The 26,379-nt window shown below is 65.3% G+C and overlaps 1 protein-coding gene across 2 annotated transcripts; it reads left to right on the top strand.

The window, feature by feature from the left end:
• Nucleotides 1-1,647: 1,647 nt before the first annotated feature.
• Nucleotides 1,648-26,379, top strand: SPTBN2 (spectrin beta, non-erythrocytic 2). 2 transcript variants are annotated; one of them, XM_034071661.1, is made up of 36 exons: nucleotides 1,648-1,705; nucleotides 2,666-2,826; nucleotides 7,007-7,158; nucleotides 8,217-8,390; nucleotides 8,699-8,790; nucleotides 8,877-8,957; nucleotides 9,027-9,142; nucleotides 9,228-9,340; nucleotides 10,130-10,317; nucleotides 10,394-10,511; nucleotides 10,589-10,747; nucleotides 10,938-11,240; nucleotides 11,331-11,484; nucleotides 11,822-12,692; nucleotides 12,768-12,905; nucleotides 13,412-14,168; nucleotides 14,529-14,731; nucleotides 14,808-14,898; nucleotides 15,471-15,617; nucleotides 15,695-15,958; nucleotides 16,623-16,847; nucleotides 17,082-17,171; nucleotides 17,248-17,502; nucleotides 17,578-17,708; nucleotides 18,673-18,877; nucleotides 19,438-19,812; nucleotides 21,077-21,321; nucleotides 21,409-21,547; nucleotides 22,236-22,320; nucleotides 22,413-22,609; nucleotides 23,575-23,723; nucleotides 24,007-24,082; nucleotides 24,263-24,468; nucleotides 25,036-25,212; nucleotides 25,328-25,370; nucleotides 26,157-26,379. In XM_034071661.1, the coding sequence occupies exons 2-36, from the start codon at nucleotides 2,673-2,675 to the stop codon at nucleotides 26,376-26,378; spliced, it is 7,095 nt and encodes a 2,364-aa protein (XP_033927552.1). In that variant the 5' UTR covers nucleotides 1,648-1,705; nucleotides 2,666-2,672; the 3' UTR covers nucleotide 26,379. The 2 variants fall into 2 exon arrangements, with proteins under 2 accessions (XP_033927552.1, XP_033927553.1); XM_034071662.1 differs by lacking the exons at nucleotides 1,648-1,705; nucleotides 2,666-2,826 and adding an exon at nucleotides 4,478-4,564.

Here is a 26,379-nt window from a genome sequence, read left to right as displayed (position 1 = left end):
GCACGAGGAGGAGGGGTGGGTACCCCAAAGCCCCCCCCAAAGCCCCACACACCTTGGGGGGGGGGGGGTCCTGCTGCTTCACCCCACTTTGAGGAGACAACCCCAGCGCTGCCAAGGGACTGGGACCAGTTTGGGGGCTGCGGTGGGTACTGGGGAGCCTCCTGCCCCCCCCGTGACCCCATTTTGTCATCCCCCCCCCAAACCAGGCCACCCCGGTTATATTTATCCACTTGCCCTACTTGTGGAGGGGGCCGGAGCTCCCCCGGGGCCCCCGGCCCCAATTCTGCCCCCCCCCCCCCCCAAGGTCACCCTGGGTGTGGGGAAGGAGAGCAATGGGGGGGGTGGAATTGAGGGACCCCCCCTTACCTGGAAGGCCAAGCACAGGCGGGCCCGGTGCAGGATGAGGCCGCAGCATGGGGCAGGGGCACGGGGCACCCCCGGCACCCCCACAGCGGCTGTGGGTTGGGGGGGGCACAGTGAGGACCCCCCCTATGGGGGGGAACTGCAATGGGGGGGGGGGTTCGGGTCCTACCTCCCCAAAGGGCTTCGGTGTCGATGCCTTGGGTCAGGTCCCCGGCGGCCGCCACTGCAGGGACATGGGGGGGGTTTGGGTTGGGGTCCCCTCAAGCCCCCCCCGTCCCCCCCCACCCTCCTTTGTGTGCCCCCCCCCACCGGTGATGGTGCAGCCCGAGCGGGCCGGGTCCCCCTCCGCTGCCAGGGCCACGAGCAGGGACCCCCCACTCTGCTCCCCACTGCGGGGGGGGGACAGGAGCAGGAGGAGCCGCTCCAGAACCTGTGGGGACAAATGGGGTGGGGGGGACCCCAAGAGATCCCCCAGACCCCCCCCATGCCCCACAGGGACCCCAAGAGATCCCCCCAGACCCCCCCCATGCCCCACAGGGACCCCAAGAGATCCCCCCAGACCCCCCCCATGCCCCACAGGGACCCCAAGAGACCCCCCAGACCCCCCCCATGCCCCACAGGGACCCGAAGAGACCCCCCCCAGACCCCCCCATGCCCCACAGGGACCCCAAGGACCCCCCCAGACGCCCCATGCCCCACAGGGACCCCAAGAGACCCCCCCCAGACCCCCCCATGCCCCACAGGGACCCCAAGAGACCCCCCAGACCCCCCCATGCCCCACAGGGACCCCAGAGCCCCACAGGGACCCCCCTCACCCCCTCACCGAGCACACGGCCTGGTCCGCCATGTTGTGCCCCACTCCCGAGAGCGCCCCCTGGCGGCGTGGAGGAAGGGGGGCGCCAAGGCCACCACCCCCCCCAACCAGGGAGGGAGGGGCGGTCACTATGGCAACGGGCGGGGGCGGAGCCCCTCCCTCCTGTGGGCGGGGCCAGCGGAGCCGCGTCGCCAAGGCAACCGGGGCGGGCGCTTCCACCTGGGGCCTGCCCCGAGGGGGGGGAGGAGGGGCAGTTGCCATGGTGACAGCGGGGGGGTCAAACGGAGTGAGGGGGGAACATCTGGGTTCACACCGGGGGGGATGCATGGGGGGATATGGGGCAGCCTCCCCCTCCAAGCCCGGTGTTTGTGTTCATGTGTGTCCCTCCCGGTACCGGTGACCCCCCCGCCCTGCAGTGGTCCCGCCCCCCTCCCCGGTGCCGCTGTGGCCCCGCCCCCGGCCCCGCCCCTCCCTCCGCGGGTGTGATGAGCTGCCGCGGCCTCAGCCGGCTCCGGCACCGCAGCGCAGGTAGGACCGGGACGGGAACGGGACCGGGGACCGCAACGGGAACCGGGGGGTGTGGGGGGGGTCACACCGGGAGGACCCCCCCAGACACATCCCGCACCGCATCCCCCATCCCCCCCATCCCCCCCCCGGTCACTGCGGCAGCGGCTCCGGTCCCCGCAGCACCGGGCAGGGCCCGTCCGGGTCCGTGTCCCCCCCCCCCGCTTTGTCCCGGTGCTGCGGGGCCTTGTCCTGGGGGGGGCGGGGGGCACACGCGTGTCCGCGTCCCCCCCCCCCCCCGGTGCGGGGGGTCCGGCCGCTGATCCCGCACTAAGAGCATTAAGCTGCTGCCGGCGGAGGGGGGGGGGCACGGACCGGGGATGGGACGGGAGGGGTGAATGGAGAGGATGGGGGGGTCCTTGGGGGAGTTTGGGGGGTCCTGGAAGGGAAGGGGGGGTCAATGAGTGCTCAGGGGTGTCTTGGGAGGATGGGGGGGGCTCACAGGTACGAGGGCTCTTTGGGGGGGCTCATACATTGCTGGGGTTCGTCATAGGTTGGGGGGCTCCTTCTGATATGGGGGCTCCCCCTCGTTAAGGGGACGTCCCTTATGGTTTGGGGGGGACCTATGTGGGGGTCCTCTGTGTCCACCTCAGGCCTGGGGGGGTCTTCAAAGATTGAGGGGTCCCTCTTGGTTTGGGGGGGTCCCTCTTAGTTTGGGGGGGTCCCTCTCTTGGTGCCCTGTTTGTCCTCCTCAGCCCTTGGGGGGTTCCCCCCTGGCTTGGGGGGTCCTTGTCAGATTGGGGGGGCCCTCCTGGCTTAGGGGTGTCCCTATTTAGCACGGGGGGGTCACCTCCACCTGCCCTGCCCCGTCCCCCCTCCACGTGTCCCTTCTCCATGCGCATCCCCCCCCAGCGATAGGGGGGTCCCCTCTCAATGATGGGGGGGGTACACAGGACCCCCCCCGGTGACAGGGCCCCCCCATAGGGCCGCCATGTTGTCCCCCCCGGCCTATGACAGCCTGGAGCTGCAGCGGCAGTACGGAGACGTCAACAACCGCTGGGACAACGAGGAGGAGGAGGAGGAGGGTGACCATGAAGGCAGCTCTGCCCGGCGCTTCGAGCGCTCCCGCATCAAGGCCCTGGCCGGTACGGGGGGGGGGCAGCACCCCAAAACAACGGGGGGTCCCCAAAACCAAAGGGGGGGCTCAACAATGGGGGGGAGCAGCCTAAAATGAGGGGGGGGGCAGCTGGAATGTGATGGATGAGCAGGAATGGGAGGAAGGCTTCAAGATATGGGGGTTACCCCAAAAATAAGGGGGACACCTCAAAATATAGGGGTGAACCTCAAAGATATGGGGGTACCCAGAGATGTGGAGCAACCTCAGGACATTGGGAATGCACCCCAAAAGATAGGGGAAACCCCAAGACACGGGGGGGCATCCCAAAAATGGGGGCACCCCAATATATGGGGTGAGCCCCAAAGATGGGGAGGAGCACATCAAAATATAGGGGGGCATCCCCAAAATTGGGAACACCCCAAAAAGGGAAAGTGCCTCAAATTATCGGGGGGCACCCCAAAAATGGGTTTGCTCCAAGATGGGGGGGGGGAGACCCCCAAAATATAGAGGGGCATCCCCAAATGTGGGGAGGGGACCCCCAAAAACAGAGGGGGCAACCCTAAACCGGTGGGGGGGACACCCAGAATATGGGGGGTATTGCAAAGCATGGGGGTGCCCCCTAAAATGGGAGTGGGGCACCCAAAAATTGAGGGGGGTAAAGGATGGAGGTTGGGGGGCAGCAGTGCTGGGGGGGCTGGGGGGGGACAGGCACACCCAGACCCCCCTGAAAGGGGTCTCCTTTCTGGACCCCCCCAGCACATGCACACACGGTGCATACACAGCCGTGCACAAGGGCACATGCACAGGTGCATACATGTGACACACGTGTACAGCTGTGCATGTAACATGCATATACATCTGTACATAGGATACATGCATATACATCTGTACATGGGGTACATGCATATACATCTGTACATGGGGTACATGCATACGCCTGTACATGGGACACACGTTTATACCTGTGTGTGCAAGACACGTGTATGCCTGTACATGCAAGACGTGTACACCAGTACATGTAACACATGTGTAAACCTGTACATGGGACACACGTGTAAATATGTACATGTAACACGTGTGTACACCTGTACATGGGACACATGTTTACACTGTATATATAACACACGTGTACACCTGTACATGGGACACACGTGTATACCTGTACATGGGACACACGTGTACATCTGTGCATGTAACACGTGTACACCTGTACGTGGGACACAAATGTACATCTGTATATGTAGCATGTGTACACCCGTACATGGAACACGTGTACACCTGTACATGTAACACACGTGTACACCTGTACATGTACCATGTGTACACCTGTACATGTAACACACGTGTACACCTGTACATGTACCATGTGTACACCTGTACATGTACCATGTGTACACCTGTACATGTAACACACGTGTACACCTGTACCTGGGACGTGCGTGCACACGCACCCCCCCCAGCGCACATCCGTGTCCCTGCGCACACGTGCACGAGCACACGCGGAGCAGTCAGACCTGTTTGGATGCGCGCTCCCAGCGCCGCCCTCGCCCCGTCCGGCCCCCCCCCGCCACGGGCCGGCCCCACAGCTCCGTCCGGAGCCCCACAGCACCCGCCGGCCCCACAGCACCGCCCCCCCCCCCCACCCCTCCCGGCCCCATAGCAACCCCCCAGCCCCACAGCCATGGCCCAGCGCCCCCCCGGGCCCCCCAGCGCCGCCAGCCTCGAGCTCCCCGGCGTCCTCGAGGGACGCTTCAAACAGCTCCAAGGTGAGACCCCCCCCAAATGGGACCCCCCCATAGCGATTGGGACCCCCCGGGCCCTGCAGGACCCCTCCAATCCCCCCAAATCCTTCTGTGCTCCCCCCCTATGCTCCCCCTTTGTTCCTGCCCCCCCCCCCCCGCCGGTCTCTATTGGTGACCCCGGGCCCCCCTAGAGCATCTATGGGGCTCCCCAGAGCCTGGAGGTGACACCGAGCTCCTCCCCGGCCCCATAGATCCTCCCCACTTGTGTTCCCCAGACCCTACAGACTCCCTAGAGTCTCCCCTGGCCCCATAGATCCTCCCTGCTCCCCCCTGCCCCAGTCCCTATGGGGCTGCTCACAGCCCCGCAAGCTCCTTCAGGGTCCTCCGCGGACCCGTTGGTACCTCCGGACCCTATAGACACCCCCTCAGCCTTATAGAACCCTCCCCGGGTCCTATAGGCTCCTCCCCCCGACCCCTGTAGGTGTGTTCCAGGACCCTATAGGTGTTTCTCTGCGTGTCCCTTGAGGCCCTACAGGTGCCCCCCCCCATCCCATGTCACCCCATGTCACCCTAACCCATCCCATGTCACCCCTAACCCCCCCCCAGCCCCTATAGATCCCTCCAGGTTCCCACGAGCCTCCCTGAAACCACCCCCCCACCACCCGCACCCCGAAACCGGCGCACCCAGAGGGTGACGCCCGACACCCCCGGGCGGGGGCACCCCAAAACCTGGGTCCCCTCCTTACCTGGAGGTGTGGGTGGGACACGAACACCCCCCCCCTCCCCCGCCTGGAACCCCTCAACTGGGGTGGGGGCCCCCTGGGAACACTGGGGATGCTGGTGATGGGGGGGGGGCCATGTGGCCGGGGGGGTCCCAGCTCTCCAGGGGGGTCCCATGTGTCCGGGGGGGGAGATCCATGTGTCCGGTCTCACTCCCTGCCCCCCCCCCCCCCCCCCCCCCCACCATTCCCAGGGCCTGGACTCTGCTCCGGTCTCAGCTGAGCAAACAGGGATGGGGGGGGGGGGGGGGGGGTTGGTGGTGCCATGTCCCATCCCCCCCCCCAGCTGGGTCATTGCACACGCGTGTGCAATGCACCTGACCATGCACATGTGTGTGATCCCCAATCTCCCCCCCCCCCATACAGCCCCCCCCCCCCCCCCCCAGCCCCTCTATCTCTTCCATGGCCCCCTGGGCCTCCCCAATCCCCTCCATGGCCCCCCATGGTCCAGCCCCAAATCCTCTTAGCACTAATCCGGTGCTGGGCACGGCTGGCGCGGAGCTGACACCCCCTGCGCCCCCATCCCCCCCATGAGGAGGGGACCCAGGGTCTTTGGGTTGTGGGGTGCTGAGCTGGGGGGGGCCCTCCTGTACCCCAGTTGTGGGGTGCTGAGCTGGGGGGGGCCCTGTTCCCCAGTTGTGGGGTGCTGATCTGGGGGTGCCCCCTGTACCCCAGATGTGGGGTGCTGAGCTGGAGGGGGTGCCCCCCGTACCCCAGTTATGGGGTGCTGAGCTGGAGGGGGTGCCCCCCGTACCCCAGTTCTGGGGTGTTGAGGTGGGGGGTGCCCCCCGTACCCCAGTTCTGGGGTGCTGAGGTGGAGGGGGTGTCCCCCGTACCCCAGTTATGGGGTGCTGAGCTGGAGGGGGTGCCCTCCTGTACCCCAGTTATGAGGTGCTGAGCTGGGGGGTGAGCCCCCTGTACCCCAGTTATGGGGTGCTGAGCGGGGGGGTGCCCCCCGTACCCCAGTTCTGGGGTGCTGAGGTGGGGGGTGCCCCCCGTACCCCAGTTATGGGGTGCTGAGCTGGAGGGGGTGCCCCCCGTACCCCAGTTCTGGGGTGCTGAGCTGGAGGGGGTGCCCTCCTGTACTCCAGTTATGGGGTGCTGAGCTGGAGGGGGTGCCCTCCTGTACCCCAGTTATGGGGTGCTGAGGTGGGGGGTGCCCTCCTGTACCCCAGTTATGGGGTGCTGAGCTGGGGGGGGTGCCCCCTGTACCCCAGATGTGGGGTGCTGAGCGGGGGGGGGGCCCTCCTGTACCCCAGTTATGAGGTGCTGAGCTGGAGGGTGAGCCCCCCATACCCCAGTTATGGGGTGCTGAGCTGGAGGGGGTGCCCTCCTGTACTCCAGTTATGGGGTGCTGAGGTGGGGGGTGCCCCCCGTACCCCAGTTATGGGGTGCTGAGCTGGAGGGGGTGCCCTCCTGTACTCCAGTTATGGGGTGCTGATCTGGAGGGGGTGCCCTCCTGTACCCCAGTTCTGGGGTGCTGAGCTGGAGGGGGTGCCCTCCTGTACCCCAGTTCTGGGGTGCATTACCCATGTCTGCAGCCCCAGGCTGTGTTGGGGTTCTCTGTGTGTGTGATGTGGGGCTGAGGTTGCGCTATGGGGCTGGGGGGGGGGGGAGGGGGGGGGGAGGGGGATTTGACCCCTCTGACCCCTCTGACCCCTCTGACCCCTCCCCTCCCCCCCCCCAGACGAGCGCGAGGCTGTGCAGAAGAAAACCTTCACCAAGTGGGTGAACTCTCACCTCGCGCGCGGCACGTGCCGGCTCGGGGACCTCTACAGCGACCTCCGCGACGGCCGGATGCTACTGCGCCTGCTCGAGGTGCTGTCCGGGGAGCAGCTGGTGAGCGGCCGAGCCGAGCCGAGCCGAACGCACCCGAGCGCTCCCGAACACACCCGAACACATCCGAACACACCCGAGCGGCCCCCGACTGCCCCCGAACACACCCGAACACACCCGAACACACCCGAACCCACCCGAACACACCCGAACACACCCGAGCGGCCCCCGAGCGGCCCCCGACTGCCCCCGAACACACCCGAACACATCCGAGCGGCCCCCGAGTGCCCCCGAACACACCCGAACACATCCGAACACACCCGAACCCTTCCGAGGGACCCCCGAGTGCTCCCGAACACACCCGAACACACCCGAACACACCCGAACACACCCGAGCGGCCCCCAACTGCCCCCGAACACACCCGAACCCAACCGAACACATCCGAGCGGCCCCCGACGGCCCCGAACACACCCGAACACACCCGAACACACCCGAACACACCCGAACACATCCAAACACACCCGAACACATCCAAACCCACCCGAACACACCCGAACACATCCAAACACATCCGAACACATCCGAACACACCCGAACCCTTCCGAGGGACCCCGAGCGCCCCCGAACCCTCCCGGGGGACCCGGAACCCACCCGAACCGTCCCGAGCGCTCCCGAGCAGCCCCCGACTGCCCCCGAACCCTCCCGAGTGGTCCCGAGCAGTCCCGAACCCCCCTGAGCACCCCCACGCACCGCCTGGGCCTCCCCGAGCCCCTCCCCGTGCTCCCCTGAACCCTCCCAAAGCCCCCCAAAACCTCCCGATCCCCCCCCCTGATCTTACCCCCCCCCTCATCTCTCCTGCACCCCCCATCTCCCCCAACCACCCCCCCCCCCCGTACCACTCTGAATCCCTCCGAGCCCCCCAACACGGGCACCCCCGAACCCCGCAGCACCCCCAGAGCCCCCCCTGCAGCCCCCAGGCACCGGCTGCACTGATGGTGCCCAGTGCGGGTCTATGGGGAGCCCAGGGCTGCAGTGATGCTCCCCGGGACACCCATACCTGGGTACCCCCCACACCCCATGGACCCTCCGGGGGTGCTGCCACTGCCCCTGCCCCCTGCAGCCCAAGCCCACCAAGGGCCGGATGCGGATCCATTGCCTGGAGAACGTGGACAAGGCTCTGCAGTTCCTCAAGGAGCAGCGCGTGCACCTGGAGAACGTGGGATCCCATGACATTGTGGATGGGAACCATCGCCTCACCCTGGGGCTCGTCTGGACCATCATCCTGCGCTTCCAGGTGCTGCCCCACACAGCGGTCCTGTGCCCAACATGGGGGTCCTGAGCCCATCGTGGGGGTCCCTGCACCCACTTTAGGATCCCTGCACCCATCATGGGGGTCCCTGAACTCAGAGTGGGGTCCATACATCTGTGGTGGGGGTCTCTCTGCAGGCGTGCCTGGGTCTTGCACCCACCATGGGGGGTCCCTGCACCCCCTCTGGGTCTGTGCCCCCACCTCAGGGCCAGAACCCCCATCCTCCATCCCCATCCCCAGCCATGGGGTGGTCTCAGAGCCCCCCCCCCCCATGCTCTGTCCCCCCCCTCCAGATCCAGGACATCAGTGTGGAGACAGAGGACAACAAGGAGAAGAAGTCGGCCAAGGATGCGCTGCTGCTGTGGTGCCAGATGAAGACAGCAGGGTGAGAATGGGGGGGCTGAGGGTCCAGGGGGGGCCTGGGGGGGTCTCAGGGGTCCCAGGCTGAGCCCTCAGCCCTATACCTGGCAGGTACCCCAATGTGAACGTGCACAACTTCACCACGAGCTGGAGGGACGGGCTGGCCTTCAACGCCATCATCCACAAGCACAGGTAGGACATGTGGGGCACACGGGGGGCTGTGGGGCAGCGGTGTGGGGCTGAGGCTCCCCCTTTGCCCAGGCCAGACCTGGTGGACATGGACACGCTGCGGCGCTGCAATGCCCATTACAACCTGCAAAGCGCCTTCAACCTGGCGGAGCGCGAGCTTGGGCTCACCAAGCTGCTGGACCCCGAGGGTGAGGAGCTGCCGGGGGGGGGCTGGGGGGAGCTGGGGGGCTGCAGGGGCCGGCCATGCTCACCCCCTTGCTCTGCGCCCCACAGATGTCAACGTGGACCAGCCGGATGAGAAGTCCATCATCACCTACGTGGCCACTTTCTACCACTACTTCTCCAAGATGAAGGCGCTGGCGGTGGAGGGGAAGCGCATTGGGAAGGTGATGGGGCAGAGGGGATGGATGCATGGATGGATGGATGATGGATGGATCATGGATGGATGATGGATGATGGATGATGGATGGATGGATGGATGGATGATGGATGATGGATGATGGATGATGGATGATGGATGGATGGATGGATGTTGGATGGATGATGGATGATGGATGGATGATGGATGGATGATGGATGGATGATGGATGATGGATGGATGGATGTTGGATGTTGGATGGATGGATGATGGATGGATGGATGATGGATGGATGTTGGATGGATGATGGATGATGGATGATGGATGATGGATGGATGGATGTTGGATGTTGGATGGATGGATGATGGATGGATGTTGGATGGATGATGGATGATGGATGGATGATGGATGATGGATGGATGGATGTTGGATGTTGGATGGATGGATGATGGATGGATGTATGATAGATGGATAATGCATGATGGATGGATGGAGGAGCAGATGAAGGGAAGGAGAGATAGGTAGGGAGAAGAACAGGGGCAGACGGATGGAGGAAGATGATGAATGAGGGCCCAAAGGGACTGAAAAACAGATGAAGCAGAAGGAGAGATGGAGAAACACAGAGGGGAGAACAAGGATGGATCAGCAGAGCGATGGGGAGAGGAGATGGGCAGGTGGATGGAGGGGAGGACAGGAGGCAGCCGGACAGATGGCAATGAGCAGATGGACGTCTGTCTGGAGGGAGCGGACAGACGGGCACCGCCGCGGTGGCACCAGGCAGATGGTGGCAGCCGGACTGATGGTACCAGTGCTGCAGGTGCTGGACGCGGCGCGGGAGGCAGAGGAGCTGGTGGGCAAGTACGAGGAGCTGGCTGGGGAGCTGCTGGGCTGGATCGAACAGACCATCCTCATCCTCAACGACCGGCAGTTGGCCAACGCGCTGCCTGGCGTCCAGAACCAGCTGCAGGCCTTCAACACCTACCGCACCGTGGAGAAACCCCCCAAGTGAGACCCCCCCAACGCCTGCACCCACCTGCGCTGGGGGTCCCCATTGTGGGGCTCAGCACCGCCTGTCCTGCAGGTTCATGGAGAAGGGCAACCTGGAGGTGCTGCTGTTCACCGTCCAGAGCCGCATGCGCGCCAACAACCAGAAGGTCTATGTGCCGCGGGAGGGGAGGCTCATCTCCGACATCAACAAGGTGGGAGGATGCAGCAGGGGTTGGGGGGACCGGTGGGCACTGGGGAGCATTGGGGTTGACTGGGAGTCCCGGCACAGGCCTGGGAGCGGCTGGAGAAGGCGGAACACGAGCGGGAGCTGGCGCTGCGCACGGAGCTCATCCGGCAAGAGAAGCTGGAGCAGTTGGCAGCGCGGTTCGACCGTAAGGCAGCCATGAGGGAGACGTGGCTGAGCGAGAACCAGCGCCTCGTCTCCCAGGTACCACAATGGGCCCATTGCTCCCCATTGCTCCCCATTGCTCCACCCATCCCAGGGGGCCAAGGGGCTTGGGGGGTCCTGCTCCCCATTGCCACCCTGAATAACCCCAGGGATACAAAGGGGTCCCGCTTCCCACCACCATCATCCCTGGGGGATGGTGACCCCCATCCTCACCTCTCGTGCCCCCCAGGACAACTTTGGCACTGACATGTCCGCGGTGGAGGCCGCGGTGCGCAAGCACGAGGCCATCGAGACCGACATCGTGGCCTACAGCGAGCGGGTGCAGGCGGTGAGCGCGGTGGCCGCCGAGCTGGAGGCCGAGCGCTACCACGACATCCGGCGCGTGGTGACGCGGCGCGACAACGTGGTGCGGCTCTGGGATTCCCTGCGGCGGCTGTTGGCCGCGCGCCGCGAGCGCCTGATGCTGCACTTGGAGCTGCAGAAGATGCTGCAGGACCTGGCGCATCTCATGGGCTGGATGGAGGACATGAAGGTACCGGTGATGCCGGCGGATGCGCCGCGGTGGGAGCGCGGTGACCGGGCTCTGACGCCACCGCCGCGTTCCCCCCCCATGGTGCCGTAGGGTCGGCTGCAGTCGCAGGACTTGGGGAAGCACCTGCACGGTGTGGACGATCTCCTGCAGATCCATGCGCTGGTGGAGGCTGACATCGCGGCACAGGCGGAGCGGGTGCACGCCGTGAGTGCTGCGGCACAGCGCTTTGCCATACCCAGGGAGGGTGAGTGTGGACAAGGGCACCCCCATAGCTGCAGCACCCACACCCCCCCCATGGACAGCCCCAGACCTTGGCACCCAGACCCCCAGGATGGGTGCACCCCACAGATAGGAACCCCAGGATGTCCCCAGCTCCTCAGGGCACTCACTGCCCCATGGATATCTCCCAGCCCCCCAAGGTGGCCAGAGCCTCATGGACCCCCAAACCACAGCGTTATGCCAGACCCAGCTCCATGATCCTGGCCTCAGCTCCCTGGGGTGACCGGTGTCCCTCTGGACCCCCAACCCCAGGATGTGCCCCATGCCCCATCCCTCAAGGGCTGTGCTGTGGGTCCCCACAGGCTACCAGCCCTGTGACCCAGCGGTGGTTCGGGAGCACGTGGCCACACTGGAGCAGCGTTACCGGGAGCTGTCGGACCTGGCAAAGCAGCGCCGGGCTCGGCTGGAGGAATCCCGGCGCCTCTGGAAGTTCTTCTGGGATACAGGCGAGGAGGAAGCTTGGATGCGGGAGCAGGAGCGGCTCCTGCGCTCCGAGGATGTGGGCAGGGACCTGACGAGCTCCATGCGGCTGCTGAGCCAACACGATGCCTTCCGTGGGGAGCTGAGCGGGCGCTCGGGGCTGCTGGAGCAGGCGCTGGATCGGGGCCGGGCGCTGGCGGCCGAGGGCGGCTTGGGCGCCGCCGAGGTGGCCGAGCGGGTGCGGGAGCTGGACGGGCACTGGGGTGCACTGGTCGAGCTGGCGGCCGAGCGCGAGCGGCGCCTGCGGGAAGCCGCCGGCTTCTTCCAGTTCCAGGCGGAGGCGGCGGATGCCGAGGCCTGGCTGGAGGATGCTCTGCGCTTGGCCTCCAGCCCGGAGCTGGGCCACGACGAGTACTCGACGCGGAGCCTGGCGCGGCAGCACCGCGAGGTGCAGGAGGAGGTGCGGAGCCATCGCCCTGCCATCGATGCGCTGCACGAGCAGGCGCGGGCGCTGCCGTCGGCCTTCGCCGCGGACCGCGCGGTCACCGGGAGGCTGCCGGCGCTGGAGCGGCGATACCGGGAGCTGGCGGCGAGAGCCGAGCGCCGGCGCCAGGACCTGCAGGATGCCCTCAGCCTCTACACCATGCGCAGCGAGGCCGATGCCTGCGGGCTGTGGCTGGGGGACAAGGAGCAGTGGCTCCATGCCATGCACGTGCCTGACAAGCTGGAGGACCTGGAGGTGGTGCAGCAGCGGTGAGCGCCGGACACGCAGCCCTGGCACTGCCTGGCACGGCCTGGCCGGTGCTGAGCCCCCATCCCTGCCCACAGCTTCGAGACGTTGGAACCTGAGATGAACAATCTGGCATCACGTGTGGCTGCTGTTAACCGCATCGCAGACCAGCTGCTGGGCACCGAGCAGCTCAACCAGGAGAGCATCCGGGGCACCCGCGAGCAGCTCAACGGGAGGTGGGTGCTGGGGGCAGGGAATGGGGCTCCAGGGGAGAAGGACATTGCTCCGGGTAGAGCAGCTCCAGGCAGGGTGATGCCATAGGGATGCTCCAGGTAGAGCAGCTCCAGGCAGGGTGATGCCATAGGGATGCTCCAGGTAGAGCAGCTCCAGGCAGGGTGATGCCATAGGGATGCTCCAGGCAAGGATGGGCTCTCCAGGCAGGGATGCTCCAGGCAGTGTGATTCCATAGGGAGAGTTGCTCCAGGCAAGGATGGGTTCTTCAGGCAGGGATGCTGCAGGCAGGGTGAGGCCATAGGGAGGGATGCTCTGGGCAGGAATGGCTTCTCGAGGCAGGGTAGCTCCAGGGAAGGTTCTGCTGTAGGGAGGGATGCTCCATGCATGGATGCTGCAGGCAGGGACAGGTTCTCCAGGCAGGCAGGAGGATGCTCCTTGGCCAGGCAGCAGAGGGCAGGGTGGATGCTCCAGGCATGGAGCCATCATTCCCATTCCCTTTGACACGCAGGTGGGAGCGGTTCCGTGCTCTGGCCGACCAGAAGAAGGAGGCCCTGACCTCGGCCCTGAACATCCAGAACTATCACCTGGAATGCAACGAGACCACGTCCTGGATGCGGGAGAAGACAAAGGTGATCGAGTCCACCCAGGGGCTGGGCAATGACCTGGCCGGTGTCATGGCCCTTCAGCGCAAGCTCTCGGGCATGGAGCGCGACCTGGAAGCCATCCAGGGCAAGGTGCGGGACCTGCGCGCCGAAGCCGGCAAGCTGGCGGCCGAGCACCCGGAGCAGGCTCCCGGCATCCAGGCCAGGCTCTCGGCCATCGAGGCCGTGTGGGACGAGCTGTGCCGGAGCCTGCGGCGCCGCGAGGACTCGCTGGGAGAGGCCAGCAAACTGCAGGGCTTCCTGCGGGATCTGGCCGCCTTCCAGGCCTGGTTGTCCCGCACGCAGACGGCCGTGGCCTCCGAGGACGTCCCGGCCACGCTGGCCGAAGCCGAGCGGCTGCTGAGCCAGCACGAGAGCATCTGCAAGGAGATCGAGCACTATGGGGATGACTACCGCAGCACGCGCGCCATGGGGCGCCAGGTGACGCAGGGACAGACGGACGCGCAGCACGTCTTCCTGCACCAGCGCCTGGAAGCTCTGGACACAGGCTGGGAAGAGCTGGGAAGGATGTGGGAGAACCGGCACCAGCTCCTGTCACAAGCATTCGCCTTCCAGCTCTTCCTGAGGGACTCCAAGCAGGTCGAGGGCGTCCTCAGCACGCAGGTGAGGGGATGGGGAGGTGGTGTCCTGCAATGGGGGGATCCCAGGGTGCCAGTGGTGACCATGGCAATGCCCTGCAATGGGGTGACCCTGTGTGCTGGTGGTGACCATGGCAATGCCCTGCAATGGGGTGACACTGGGGTGCCAATGGTGACCACGGTAATGCCCTGCAATGGGGTGACACTGGGGTGCCAATGGTGACCACGGCAATGCCCTGCAATGGGGTGACACTGGGGTGCCAATGGTGTCCACGGCAATGCCCTGCAATGGGGTGACACTGTGTGCTGGTGGTGACCATGGCAATGCCCTGCAATGGGGTGACCCCGTGTGCTGGTGGTGACAGTGGTACCTTGGCATGCCCAGGAATATGCACTATCGCACACGGAGATGCCCAGCACCTTGCCTGCAGCTGAGGCCTCTGTCAAGAAGCACGAGGATTTCATGGCCACCATGGAAGCCAATGGGGAGCGTGTCCAGGGCTTGGTGGCCACCGGCCGCAAGCTGGTGGCCGAGGGCAGCCTCCATGCTGACAAGGTGCAGGAGACGGTGGATTCGGTGGAGAGCAGGTAAGGGAAGCATCACCCTTGGCACAGCACCGGCACTGGGGCCTTGGCTCCAGCCTCACCCCTGCCCTCGCCGCAGGCACCAGAGGAACCGGGACATGGCCCAGGAGCTGCTGGGGAGGCTGCGGGACAACTGGGAGCTGCAGCGGTTCCTGCAGGATGGGCAAGAGGTGGTGTGGGTCCATGGGAAGGGATGGGATGGGGATGGGGAGGGGAACAGGGGTGGGATGGGGATGGGATGAACATGGGAAGGGATAAGTATGGGGATGGGTTGTGGATAGCATAGGGATGGAGATGGGAATGGGAACAGGGGTGGGGATGGGATGAACATGGGAAGGGATAAGTATGGGGATGGGTTGTGGATAGAATAGGGATGGAGATGGGAATGGTAACAGGGATGGGGATGGGATGAACATGGGAAGGGATAAGTATGGGGATGGGTTGTGGATAGGATAGGGATGGAGATGGGAATGGGAACGGGTGGGATGAAGATGGGAACAAGGAGGAGATGGATTGGGGATGGGAACAAGGACAGGACAAACTGAGGATGAGGACGGGCTGAAGATGGCAACGAGGATGGGATGAAGACGTGAAGAAGGACAGGACAAGATGGGGTTGGAGCTGGGGATGGCAGCACAGACAGGACAAGCTGTGGATGAGGCTGAGACTGAGGCTGGGATGGGAGCAGGTTTGGGATGGAGCCGGCACCGGTGACAGCTTCCATCCCGCTCTGCCCCCACAGCTCACGCTCTGGATCAACGAGAAGATGCTGACGGCTCAGGATGTGTCCTATGAGGAGGCTCGCAACCTGCACACCAAGTGGCAGAAGCACCAGGCGTTCGCGGCCGAGCTGGCTGCCAACAAGGGCTGGCTGGAGAAGATGGAGAAGGTGGGAGCGCGGTGAGACCGCGGCACCGGGATCCCCTCACCGCATCCGGGCTCCGCTGATGCCGGTGCTGCCGGCAGGAGGGGCAGCAACTGGCGGCGGCGAAGCCGGAGCTGGGGCCGGTGGTGACGGAGAAGCTGTCGGCGCTGAGGGGGCTGTGGGATGAGCTGGAGTCCACCACACGCACCAAAGCGCGGCGCCTGTTCGATGCCAACCGCGCCGAGCTGTGCGCGCAGTCGTGCGCGGCGCTGCGGGGATGGCTGGGGGGGGTCAGCGCACAACTGCGCTCCGATGACTACGGCAAGGACCTCACCAGCGTCAGCATCCTGCTCAAGAAGCAGCAGGTATGGCCGGGGGGGGTGAATGGGGATGGGGGGGATGGGATGGGGTGAATGGGATGGGGTGAATGGGGATGGAGTGAATGGGAATGGGGTGCAGGGGATGGGATGCACAGAACAGGGGTACAGCAGATGGGGTGCAAGGGATGCAGTGAATGGGGATGGGATGTACAGAACAGGGGTGCAGTGGACGGGGTGCAAGGGATGGGGTGAATGGGGATGGGGTAAATGGGATGGAGTGAATGGGAAAGGGATACGGGGATGGGGTGGAGGGGATGGGGTGAATGGGGATGGAGTGAATGGGAATGGGGTGCAGGGGATGGGATGCACAGAACAGGGGTACAGCAGATGGGGTGCAAGGGATGGAGTGAATGGGAATGGGATGTACAGAACAGGGGTGCAGTGGACGGGGTGCAAGGGATGGGGTGAATGGGGATGGGGTAAATGGGATGGAGTGAATGGGAAAGGGGTACGGGGATGGGGTGGAGGGGATGGGGTGAATGGGGATGGAGTGAATGGGAATGGGGTGCAGGGGATGGGATGCACAGAACAGGAGTGCAGCAGATAGGGTGCAGGGGATGGGGTGCAGTGGATGGGGCACACAGGAACGGGTACCAGGCCCAGCGGGGACCCCCGGCCGTGGGTCACCCATGGCTACCGTGTGGGGCAGATGCTGGAGAAGCAGACAGCAGTGAGGGAGAAGGAGGTGGAGGCAATCCGGGCGCAGGCACAGGCACTGAGCAGGGAGGACAGCAGCGCAGCTGAGGTGCAGAGCCAGGTCCAGGCGGTGGAGCAGCAGTTCCTGGCGCTGCGGGAGCCGCTGCGGGAGCGATGCCGACGGCTGCTGGCGTCCAAGGAGGAGCATCAGTTCCACCGGGACCTGGAGGATGAGATCGTGAGTGGGATCCTGGGGCCACGGGACCCTGGGGGGGACACCAATGCGGTGACCCTGACCCTAACCCTAACCATAACCCTAACACTAACCGTACCCCTAACCTGAACCCTAACCATAGCCCTAACCCTAATCCTCACCCTAACCCTAACCATAGCGCTAACCCTAACCCTAATCCTAACCCTAACGCTAACCATAGCGCTAACCCTAACGCTAACCATAACCCATCTGCCGCAGCTGTGGGTGAAGGAGCGCAGGCCTCTGGCTGTGTCCACCGACCATGGCAAGGACCTGCCCTCGGTGCAGCTCCTCATCAAGAAGAACCAGGTGTGTCCTGGGGCTGCACCCACACCGGATGTGTCCCCCCCATGGCAGCACTGAGCAGGGTCCCTTCCTGCTGCAGACGCTGCAGAAGGAGCTGCAGGGCCACGAGCGGCGCGTGGAGGAGCTGCTGCAGCGGCGCGGGACCGGGACCGGAGCGGCCGAACCGGTGCGGGAGCTGCGGGAGGCCTGGCAGGAGCTGCGGCTGCAGGCGGAGCTGCGGCACCGGCGCCTGGAGCGGGCGCTGGCAGCACAGCAGTTCTATTGCGATGCTGCCGAGGCCGAGGCGTGGATGGGGGAGCAGGAGCTGCACATGATGGCCCAGGAGAAGGCCAAGGTACAGTAATGGGGCGGTGGGACCCCCACTGTGAGCCCCTGTGCCCCATCTCTGAGCTGCTGTGACCCACAACAGGATGAGCTGAGTGCCCAGGCCATGGTCAGCAAGCACTTGGTGCTGGAGCAGGCGCTGCGGGACTATGCCCACACCGTGCACCAGCTCTCGGCACAGAGCCGTGATATGGTGGCCAGTGGGCACCCCGAGAGGTGGGTGACATCCCTGTGTCCCACCGCATTGTGCCATGGGAGCAGGAGGGCTCTGACACCCCCATTCCCACCTGTGCCATCAATGGGGAGCAGGAGAGCCCTGACACCCCCATTCCCACCTGTGCCATCCCATTGGGAGCAGGAGGGCTCTGACACCCCCATTCCCACCTGTGCCATCAATGGGGAGCAGGAGAGCCCTGACACCCCCATTCCCACCTGTGCCATCCCATTGGGAGCAGGAGTGCTCTGACACCCCCATTCCTACCTGTGCCATCCCATGGGGAGCAGGAGTGCTCCGACACCCCCATTCCCACCTGTGCCATCCCATGGGAGCAGGAGAGCCCTGACACCCCCATTCCTACCTGTGCCATCCCATTGGGAGCAGGAGGGCTCTGACACCCCCATTCCTACCTGTGCCATCCCATTGGGAGCAGGAGGGCTCTGACACCCCCATTCCTACCTGTGCCATCCCATTGGGAGCAGGAGTGCTCTGACACCCCCATTCCTACCTGTGCCATCCCATTGGGAGCAGGAGTGCTCTTACACCCCCATTCCCACCTGTGCCATCCCATTGGGAGCAGGAGGGCTCTGACACCCCCATTCCCACCTGTGCCATCCCATTGGGAGCAGGAGGGCTCCGACACCCCCATTCCCACCTGTGCCATCCCATGGGGAGCAGGAGTGCTCTGACACCCCCATTCCTGCCTGTGCCATCCCATGGGAGCAGGAGGGCTCTGACACCCCCATTCCTGCCTGTGCCATCCCACCCCCAACCCACATCATCCCATGAGGACCACATCCCCCCCTTCTACTCCCCATCCCTCCATCCTGAGCACCCCATGTCCCCTCTCCACCTCCCATCTCCCCCCCCACAAGTACCATACCCTTCCCATCCCCCTGCCCCACATCCCTGGCAGCGGTACCCGGTGCCCGTTGCCGCGGCACTGACGGTGCGGTGCGGCAGCGAGCGGCTGACGCTGCGCCAGGGCCAGGTGGACAAGCTCTATGCCAGCCTGAAGGAGCTGGCCGAGGAGCGCCGCGCGGCGCTGCAGGAGCACCACCGCCTGTGCCAGCTCAAGCGCGACCTGGATGACCTGGAGCAATGGATCTCGGAGCGAGAGGTGGTGGCTGCTTCCCACGAGCTGGGCCAGGACTACGAGCACGTCACGGTGCGTGGCACGGGGGGGGGGGGAGGGCTCCGGTGCTGCCCCCGTGGTGGCGGTGACCCCACCGCGGTGGTGGTGACCCTGATGCGGTGGTGGTGACCCCGATGTGGTGGTGGTGACCCCGATGCGGTGGTGGTGACCCCGATGTGGTGGTGGTGACCCCGATGCGGTGGTGGTGACCCCGACACGGTGGTGGTGACCCCACCGCGGTGGTGGTGACCCCGATGCGGTGGTGGTGACCCCGATGTGGTGGTGGTGACCCCGACGTGGTGGTGGTGACCCCGATGTGGTGGTGGTGACCCCACCACGGTGGTGGTGACCCCGACGCGGTGGTGGTGACCCCGATGTGGTGGTGGTGACCCCGATGTGGTGGCGGTGACCCCGACACGGTGGTGGTGACCCCACCGCGGTGGTGGTGACCCCAATGTGGTGGTGGTGACCCCACCACGGTGGTGGTGACCCCGATGTGGTGGTGGTGACCCCGATGTGGTGGTGGTGACCCCGATGTGGTGGCGGTGACCCCGATGCGGTGATGGTGACCCCAACACGGCTCCTCCTGGCAGATGCTGCGGGACAAGTTCCGGGAGTTCTCGCGGGACACGAGCAGCATCGGGCAGGAGCGTGTGGACGCGCTCAACGCGCTGGCGGACGCGCTGATCGCCGCCGGCCACTCGGCAAACGCCACCGTGGCCGAATGGAAGGATGGACTCAATGAGGCCTGGGCTGATCTCCTGGAGCTCATCGACACCCGCTCGCAGATGCTGGCGGCCTCCTATGAGCTGCACCGGTTCTACCACGACGCCCGCGAGACGCTGGCGCAGGTGCGGCACAAGCAGAAGCAGCTGCCGGAGGAGGTGGGACGGGACCTGAACACGGCCGAGGCCATGCAGCGCATGCACAGTGCCTATGAGCATGACATCCAGGCCCTCAGCACCCAGGTGAGCTGCGGCAGCAGGGGGGGGCACCGGGGGGATGGCACAGAGGGGATGGCAAAGGGGGGGATGGCACAGAGGGGATGGCACAGGGGGGATGGCAAAGGGGGGGATGGCACAGGGGGGGATGGCACAGAGGGGGTGGCACAGAGGGGATGGCACAGGGGGGATGGCAAAGGGGGGGATGGCACAGGGGGGGATGGCACAGAGGGGATGGCACAGAGGGGATGGCAAAGGGGGGATGGCACAGAGGGGATGGCACAGGGGGGATGGCAAAGGGGGGGATGGCACAGAGGGGATGGCACAGGGGGGATGGCAAAGGGGGGGATGGCACAGGGGGGGTGGCACAGAGGGGATGGCACAGGAGGGGATGGCACAGAGGGGATGGCACAGAGGGGATGGCAAAGGGGGGATGGCAAAGGGGGGGATGGCACAGGGGGGGTGGCACAGAGGGTGGATGGCACAGAGGGTGGATGGCACAGAGGGGATGGCAAAGGGGGGATGGCACAGAGGGGATGGCACAGGGGGGATGGCACAGGGGGGATGGCACAGAGGGGATGGCAAAGGAGGGGTTGGCAAAGGGGGGAGGGCAAAGGGGGATGGCACAGAGGAGATGGCAAAGGGAGGATGGCAAAGGGGGGATGGCACAGGGGGGGTGGCACAGAGGGGATGGCACAGGAGGGGATGGCACAGAGGGGATGGTACAGACGGGATGGCACAGTTGTGATGTGCCATGAAACAGCATGACAGCAAGCAGCCTGGTGCTCCATGGTGCAGCCCAGCACTGTGTGGCATGGCATGAGTCAGCCTGTGGTGGTGTGTGCAGCCTGGTACCACCTGGTGCAACTGGTAGCACCCAGTGCAACTGTTACCACATAGCACAACCAGTAACACATGGCACAGTCAGTACCACTTGGTGCAGCACAGTTGGTACCACACAGCACAGCCGGTAGCACTCGGTGCAGCTGATACCACATGGCACAGCCGGTAGCACCCAGTGTAGCTAATACCACATGGCACAGCCGGTACCACACGGCACAGCCGGTAGCACCCAGTGTAGCTAATACCACATGGCACAGCCGGTACCACACGGCACAGCCGGTAGCACCCAGTGTAGCTAATACCACATGGCACAGCCGGTAGCACACGGCACAGCCGGTAGCACCCAGTGTAGCTAATACCACATGGCACAGCCGGTACCACACGGCACAGCCGGTAGCACCCGGTGGCACTGATGCGGTGCCGTCCCGGCACACCCCCCTCCCCGCAGGTGCGGCAGGTGCAGGAGGACGCGGCGCGGCTGGAGAAGGCTTACGCGGGCGAGAAGGCAGCCGACATCCGGCGGCACGAGCGCGCCGTGAGCCAGGCCTGGGCCGAGCTGTGCGGCTCCAGCCAGGGCCGGCGCCGGCTGCTCCTGGACACCGTGGACAAGTTCCGGTTCCTGCGCGCGGTGCGGGACCTGCTGCTCTGGATGGACGGTGTCCGCCTGCAGATCGAGGGCCAGGAGCGCCCGCGGTGAGGGGCAGCCGGGGATGGGATCAACGTTCCCGGTGTCGTGGCAGTGCCATGGGCACGCTCACGGTACCCCCGTGCCCGGCACAGGGACGTGTCCTCGGCTGACCTGGTGATCAAGAACCACCAGAGCATCAAGGCGGAGGTGGAGGCGCGAGCCGACAGCTTCGACGCCTGCGTGGCCATGGGCACCGCGCTGCTGGACAAGGGTCACTATGCTGCGGACAAGGTGCTGGCCCCACATCCCTGTGCTCAGCCCCAGCCCTGCGTCCCCAACCCGGTCACTGTCCGTGTGTCCCCGGCAACATCTCCGTGCCTCTGTCCCTGTGGCACAGTTCATGTCCGTCTCCATCCCTGCATCCTCCCTATCTGTATCCCCCTCTTCATCTTGTTCCCATCCCCATGTCTGTCCCCCATCTCCATGTCTGTCTGTATCCATGTGTCCCCATCTCCCTTTCCCCATCCCCATCCCTGTCTGAATCCACATGTCCCCATCCCCATGTCTGTCTGTACCCACATGTCCCCATCCCCATATCCGTCTGTATCCACGTGTCCCCATCCCCATATCCGTCTTTATCCACATGTCCCCATCCCCATGTCCCCATCCTCATCCCTTCCCCCATGTCCCTGTCCCCATCCCCATGTCTGTACCCATGTGTCCCCATCCCCATGTCCCCATCCTCATCCCCTTCCCCCATGTCCCTGTCCCCATCCCCATGTCTGTATCCATGTGTCCCCATCCCCATGTCCCCATCCTCATCCCTTCCCCCATGTCCCTGTCCCCATCCCCATGTCTGTATCCATGTGTCCCCATCCCCATGTCCCCATCCTCATCCCTTCCCCCATGTCCCTGTCTCCATGTCCCTGTCCCCATCCCTCACCCCCCTCCCCATCCCACCTCTCCCCCTGTACCCCAGATCTCGGAGAAGCTCTCCCAGCTCCAGGAGCGGCGCAGGGACATCGGGGAGCGCTGGAAGGAGAAGATGGATTGGCTGCAGATCGGTGCGAGGGGGGGGATGGACACACACACACACGGGTCCATGCGGTGTCGTGGCTGTGCCGGTGTCACCGGTGACCCCCCCGTGTCCCTGCAGCGCTGGAGGTGCTGATGTTCAGCCGCGATGCCAGCATGGCCGAGGCCTGGTTGTGCAGCCGGGAGCCGCTGCTGCGCTCGGCAGAGCTGGGATCCAGTGTGGCTGAGGTGGAGAACCTGCTCAAGAGGCACCGAAGCTTCCAGAAGGCAGCGGCCGCATGGGAGGAGAGGTTCGCGGCGCTGGAGAGGCTCACGACGGTGAGGGCAGGGGGGGGCACCGGGAACAGCCGGTACCGGGTGAACCACGGGGGGGGCAGCGGGCACAGCCGGTACCGGGTGAACCAAGGGGGGCACCGGGCACAGCTGGTACCGGTGAACCCTGGGGGGGGGCACCGGGCACAGCCAGTACCGGTGAACCCTGGGGGGGGGCACCGGGCACAGCCAGTACCGGTGAACCCTGGGGGGGGCAACGGGCACAGCCGATACCGGTGAACCCTGGGGGGGGCACTGGGCACAGCTGATACTGGGTGAACCACGGGGGGGCACTGGGCACAGCCGATACCGGTGAACCCTGGGGGGGGCACCGGGCACAGCTGATACTGGGTGAACCCTGGGGGGGGCACCGGGCACAGCTGATACTGGGTGAACCCTGGGGGGGGTACCGGGCACAGCCAGTACCAGGTGAACCACGGGGGGGCACCGGGCCCATCCGGTACCAGGTGAACCCTGGGGTGGGTATCAACCCCATCCCAGTACCGGGTGAGCCCAGGGTAGGCTCTGACCCCATCCCGGTACCGGGTGACCCCGGGGTGAGCTCTGACCCCATCCCGGTACCGGGTGACCCCGGGGTGAGCTCTGACCCCATCCCGGTACCGGGTGACCCCGGGGTGAGCTCTGACCCCATCCCGGTACCGGGTGACCCCGGGGTGAGCTCTGATCCCATCCCGGTACCGGGTGACCCCGGGTGAGCTCTGATCCCATCCCGGTACCGGGTGACCCCGGGTGAGCTCTGATCCCATCCCGGTACCGGGTGACCCCGGGGTGAGCTCTGACCCCATCCCGGTACCGGGTGACCCCGGGTGAGCTCTGACCCCATCCTGGTACCGGGTGACCCCGGGTGAGCTCTGACCCCATCCTGGTACCGGGTGACCCCAGGGTGAGCTCTGACCCCATCCCGGTACCGGGTGACCCCGGGTGAGCTCTGACCCCCCCGTACCCCATAGCTGGAGGAGAAGGAGCGGCGGCGTCGGGAGGAGGAGGCGCGGAAGAAGCGGCCGCCCACCCCCCCCCCCATGCAGACCGGGACCGGAGCCCCCCCCCCAACGGTGCCCCCCGAAACACAGAATGGGGGTGTGGGGGCCGCGGAGCAGCGGTGAGAACGGGGGGGGCATGGGGGGGGGCATGGGGAGATGGGGACCATGGGGGGGGTACGGGGGTGTCCTCACAAGGGGATGTGGGGCCCAGGGGGACAACGTGGGGATATTGGGGACCAGGGATAAGGGGGCGGATATGGGGGTGCTGGGGGCACACTGGGGGCTATGGGGGGACAGGGGGGGGTTGGAGTACACAGGAGGGGGGGGCGGGGACCCGCAGTGGGGGTGACGGGAGGGGGGGGGGTCCCGGTTCCTTCGCCCACCCCCGTGTCCCCCCCCCAGCGTCCCGGCCCAGCAGAGCCGCCCACCGGAGGCACCGGCTGTTAACGGGATCTGCCCTGACAGCGCCGCAGCACAGGTAACCCCCCCCGGGGACTCCCCATCACCCGGGACCCCCTTGCCAAGCGGGGGACCCCCCCCATAGAAGCAGGGGCTGCCCCATAGGAGCAGGGGCTCCCCCATAGAAGCAGGGGCTCCCCCATAGGAGGAGGGACCCCCCATAGGAGCAGGGTCTCCCCCTCTCCCCTCTGCCCTGCAGGTGCCATCAGGACTCAGCAATGGGGCACAGGAACCGGGTCCCGGCTCGGGGGGGTCCCCCCGGGGGCGCCCGGGGGGGGTCCCGGCCCCTGACCCCTCGCACGCGGCCACGCTCCCCCCCCGGGGCCCCCCCGCCCCCGAGAGCCTGGAGGGGGGGCTCTGCCGCAAGCACGAGATGGAGGCGCAGGGCAAGAGGGCGCCCAATCGGTGAGGACCCCCCCCCGGACACACCCACCCAGGCCACGCCCCCTTAGACCACACCCGTTACACCCGATTGGTCACAGCCTTCCTAAGCCACGCCCCCTTTGGACACACCCCCCGTGTGTCCCCATAGGGCCGTGCCCTTCTCAGCCATGTCGTCCCCCCCCCACATCTCTGTGTCCCCCCCCCCCCCATTGCTCTGTGTCCCCCTGTGGGGCCGATTTCCCTGCCTTGCCCCATATTTCCACCCCCCCCATGGTTCTGTTGTCCCCCCCAAATCCCTGTCCCCCCCCAAATCCGTGTCCTCCCCTAAATCCCTGTCCCCCTAAATCTCTGTCCCCCCCAAATTCCCTGTCCCCCCAAATCCCTGTCCCCCCAAATTTCTTTCCCCCCCCTAATCTCTGTCCCCCCAAATCTCTGTCCCCCCAAATCCCTGTCCCCCCAAATCCCTGTCCCCCCAAATCTCTGTCCCCCCAAATCTCTGTCCCCCCAAATCCCTGTCCCCCCAAATCTCTGTCCCCCCAAATCCCTGTCCCCCCCCCATGGATTCACCCCCCAACCCCTATCCCGCAGGTCCTGGCAGAGCGTGTACTGTGTCCTGCGGGGGGGCAGCCTCAGCTTCTACAAGGACGCCAAGAGCGCGGGGGGGGCCGGGGCCCCGTTCCATGGGGAGCCCCCTGCCAGCCTGCGTGGGGCCCGCTGCCACCCCGCTACCCACTACAAGAAGAGGAAGCACGTCTTTAAACTGGGGTACGGGATGGGGGTCTGGGGGGTATGGGGAGGATGAGGGGGGATGTGGGGGGTAAGGGGGAATAAAGGGGGATCTGTGGGATCTATGGGGCTGAGCCCTGTTCCCCCCCCCCAGGCTGAGTGATGGCAAGGAGTACCTGTTCCAGGCCAAGGATGAGGTGAGAGCATGGGGTGGATGATAGGGGTTGGGGACACACACGCGTGAACACACGTGTACAGCCGTGTGTGAATGGCAGAGCGTGGGTACACACGTGTGTGTGGCACCAGCGGTAGGTGTGGGCGCTGCGCACGGTGTTGCACACCCATTGATACCATTGCACACCCATTGACATGTTCAACACCTGTTCATACCGTTGCACACCCATTGATACCATTGCACACCCATTGACATGTTCAACACCTGTTCATACCATTGCACACCCGTTGATACCATTGCACACCCATTGACATGTTCAACACCCGTTCATACCGTTGCACACCCATTGATATCATTGCACACCCATTGACATGTTCAACACCTGTTCATACCGTTGCACACCCATTGATATCATTGCACACCCATTGACATGTTCAACACCCGTTCATACCGTTGCACACCCATTGACAATGATCAATGCACACCCACTGACACGTTCAACACCCATTCATACCATTGCACACCCATTGACACATTCAACACCCATTCACACCATTGCACACCCGTTGACATCATTGCACACCCATTGACATGTTCAACACCCATTCACACCTTGCACACATTCATGCTGTTGCACACGCACTGACCTCATTGCTCATGCACTGACTCCATTGCACACTCATTCACACCTTGCACACCCATTCACACATTACACACCCATTCATGCTGTTGCACACCCACTGACACCATCACACACCATTCACACCTTGCACACGCACTGACCCCCCCCATCCCCCCCCCGTTTCAGGCCGAGATGAGCACGTGGCTCCGGGTGATCCAGGCCGCGGCTGCGCTGGCTCCGGGGTCCCGGTTGGAGGCACCGGGGGGGGCCCCGGCGGGGGGGGGGACGGGGGTGACCCGCGCCATGAGCATGCCCCCGGTGCCCCCCCCCACCGAGGGCGCCCCCCGCACACGTGACCGGGAACGGGAGCGTGAGAAACGCTTCAGCTTCTTCAAGAAGAACAAATAGA

This window comes from Melopsittacus undulatus, chromosome 22 (assembly GCF_012275295.1).
Source record: "Melopsittacus undulatus isolate bMelUnd1 chromosome 22, bMelUnd1.mat.Z, whole genome shotgun sequence".
NCBI lineage: Eukaryota > Metazoa > Chordata > Aves > Psittaciformes > Psittaculidae > Melopsittacus > Melopsittacus undulatus.
Note: the sequence above shows the minus strand (reverse complement) of the source record. Positions and strands in the feature narration are given on the sequence as shown.

Excerpts from the sequence above, each read along its gene's own strand:
- SPTBN2 (XM_034071661.1), top strand. The coding sequence starts at position 2,673 with ATGTTGTCCCCCCCGGCCTATGACAGCCTGGAGCTGCAGCGGCAGTAC. Across the intron at positions 21,548-22,235 it reads GTCACTATGCTGCGGACAAG|ATCTCGGAGAAGCTCTCCCA; the intron begins GTGCTGGCCCCA and ends CCTGTACCCCAG. Across the intron at positions 22,321-22,412 it reads GATGGATTGGCTGCAGATCG|CGCTGGAGGTGCTGATGTTC; the intron begins GTGCGAGGGGGG and ends GTGTCCCTGCAG.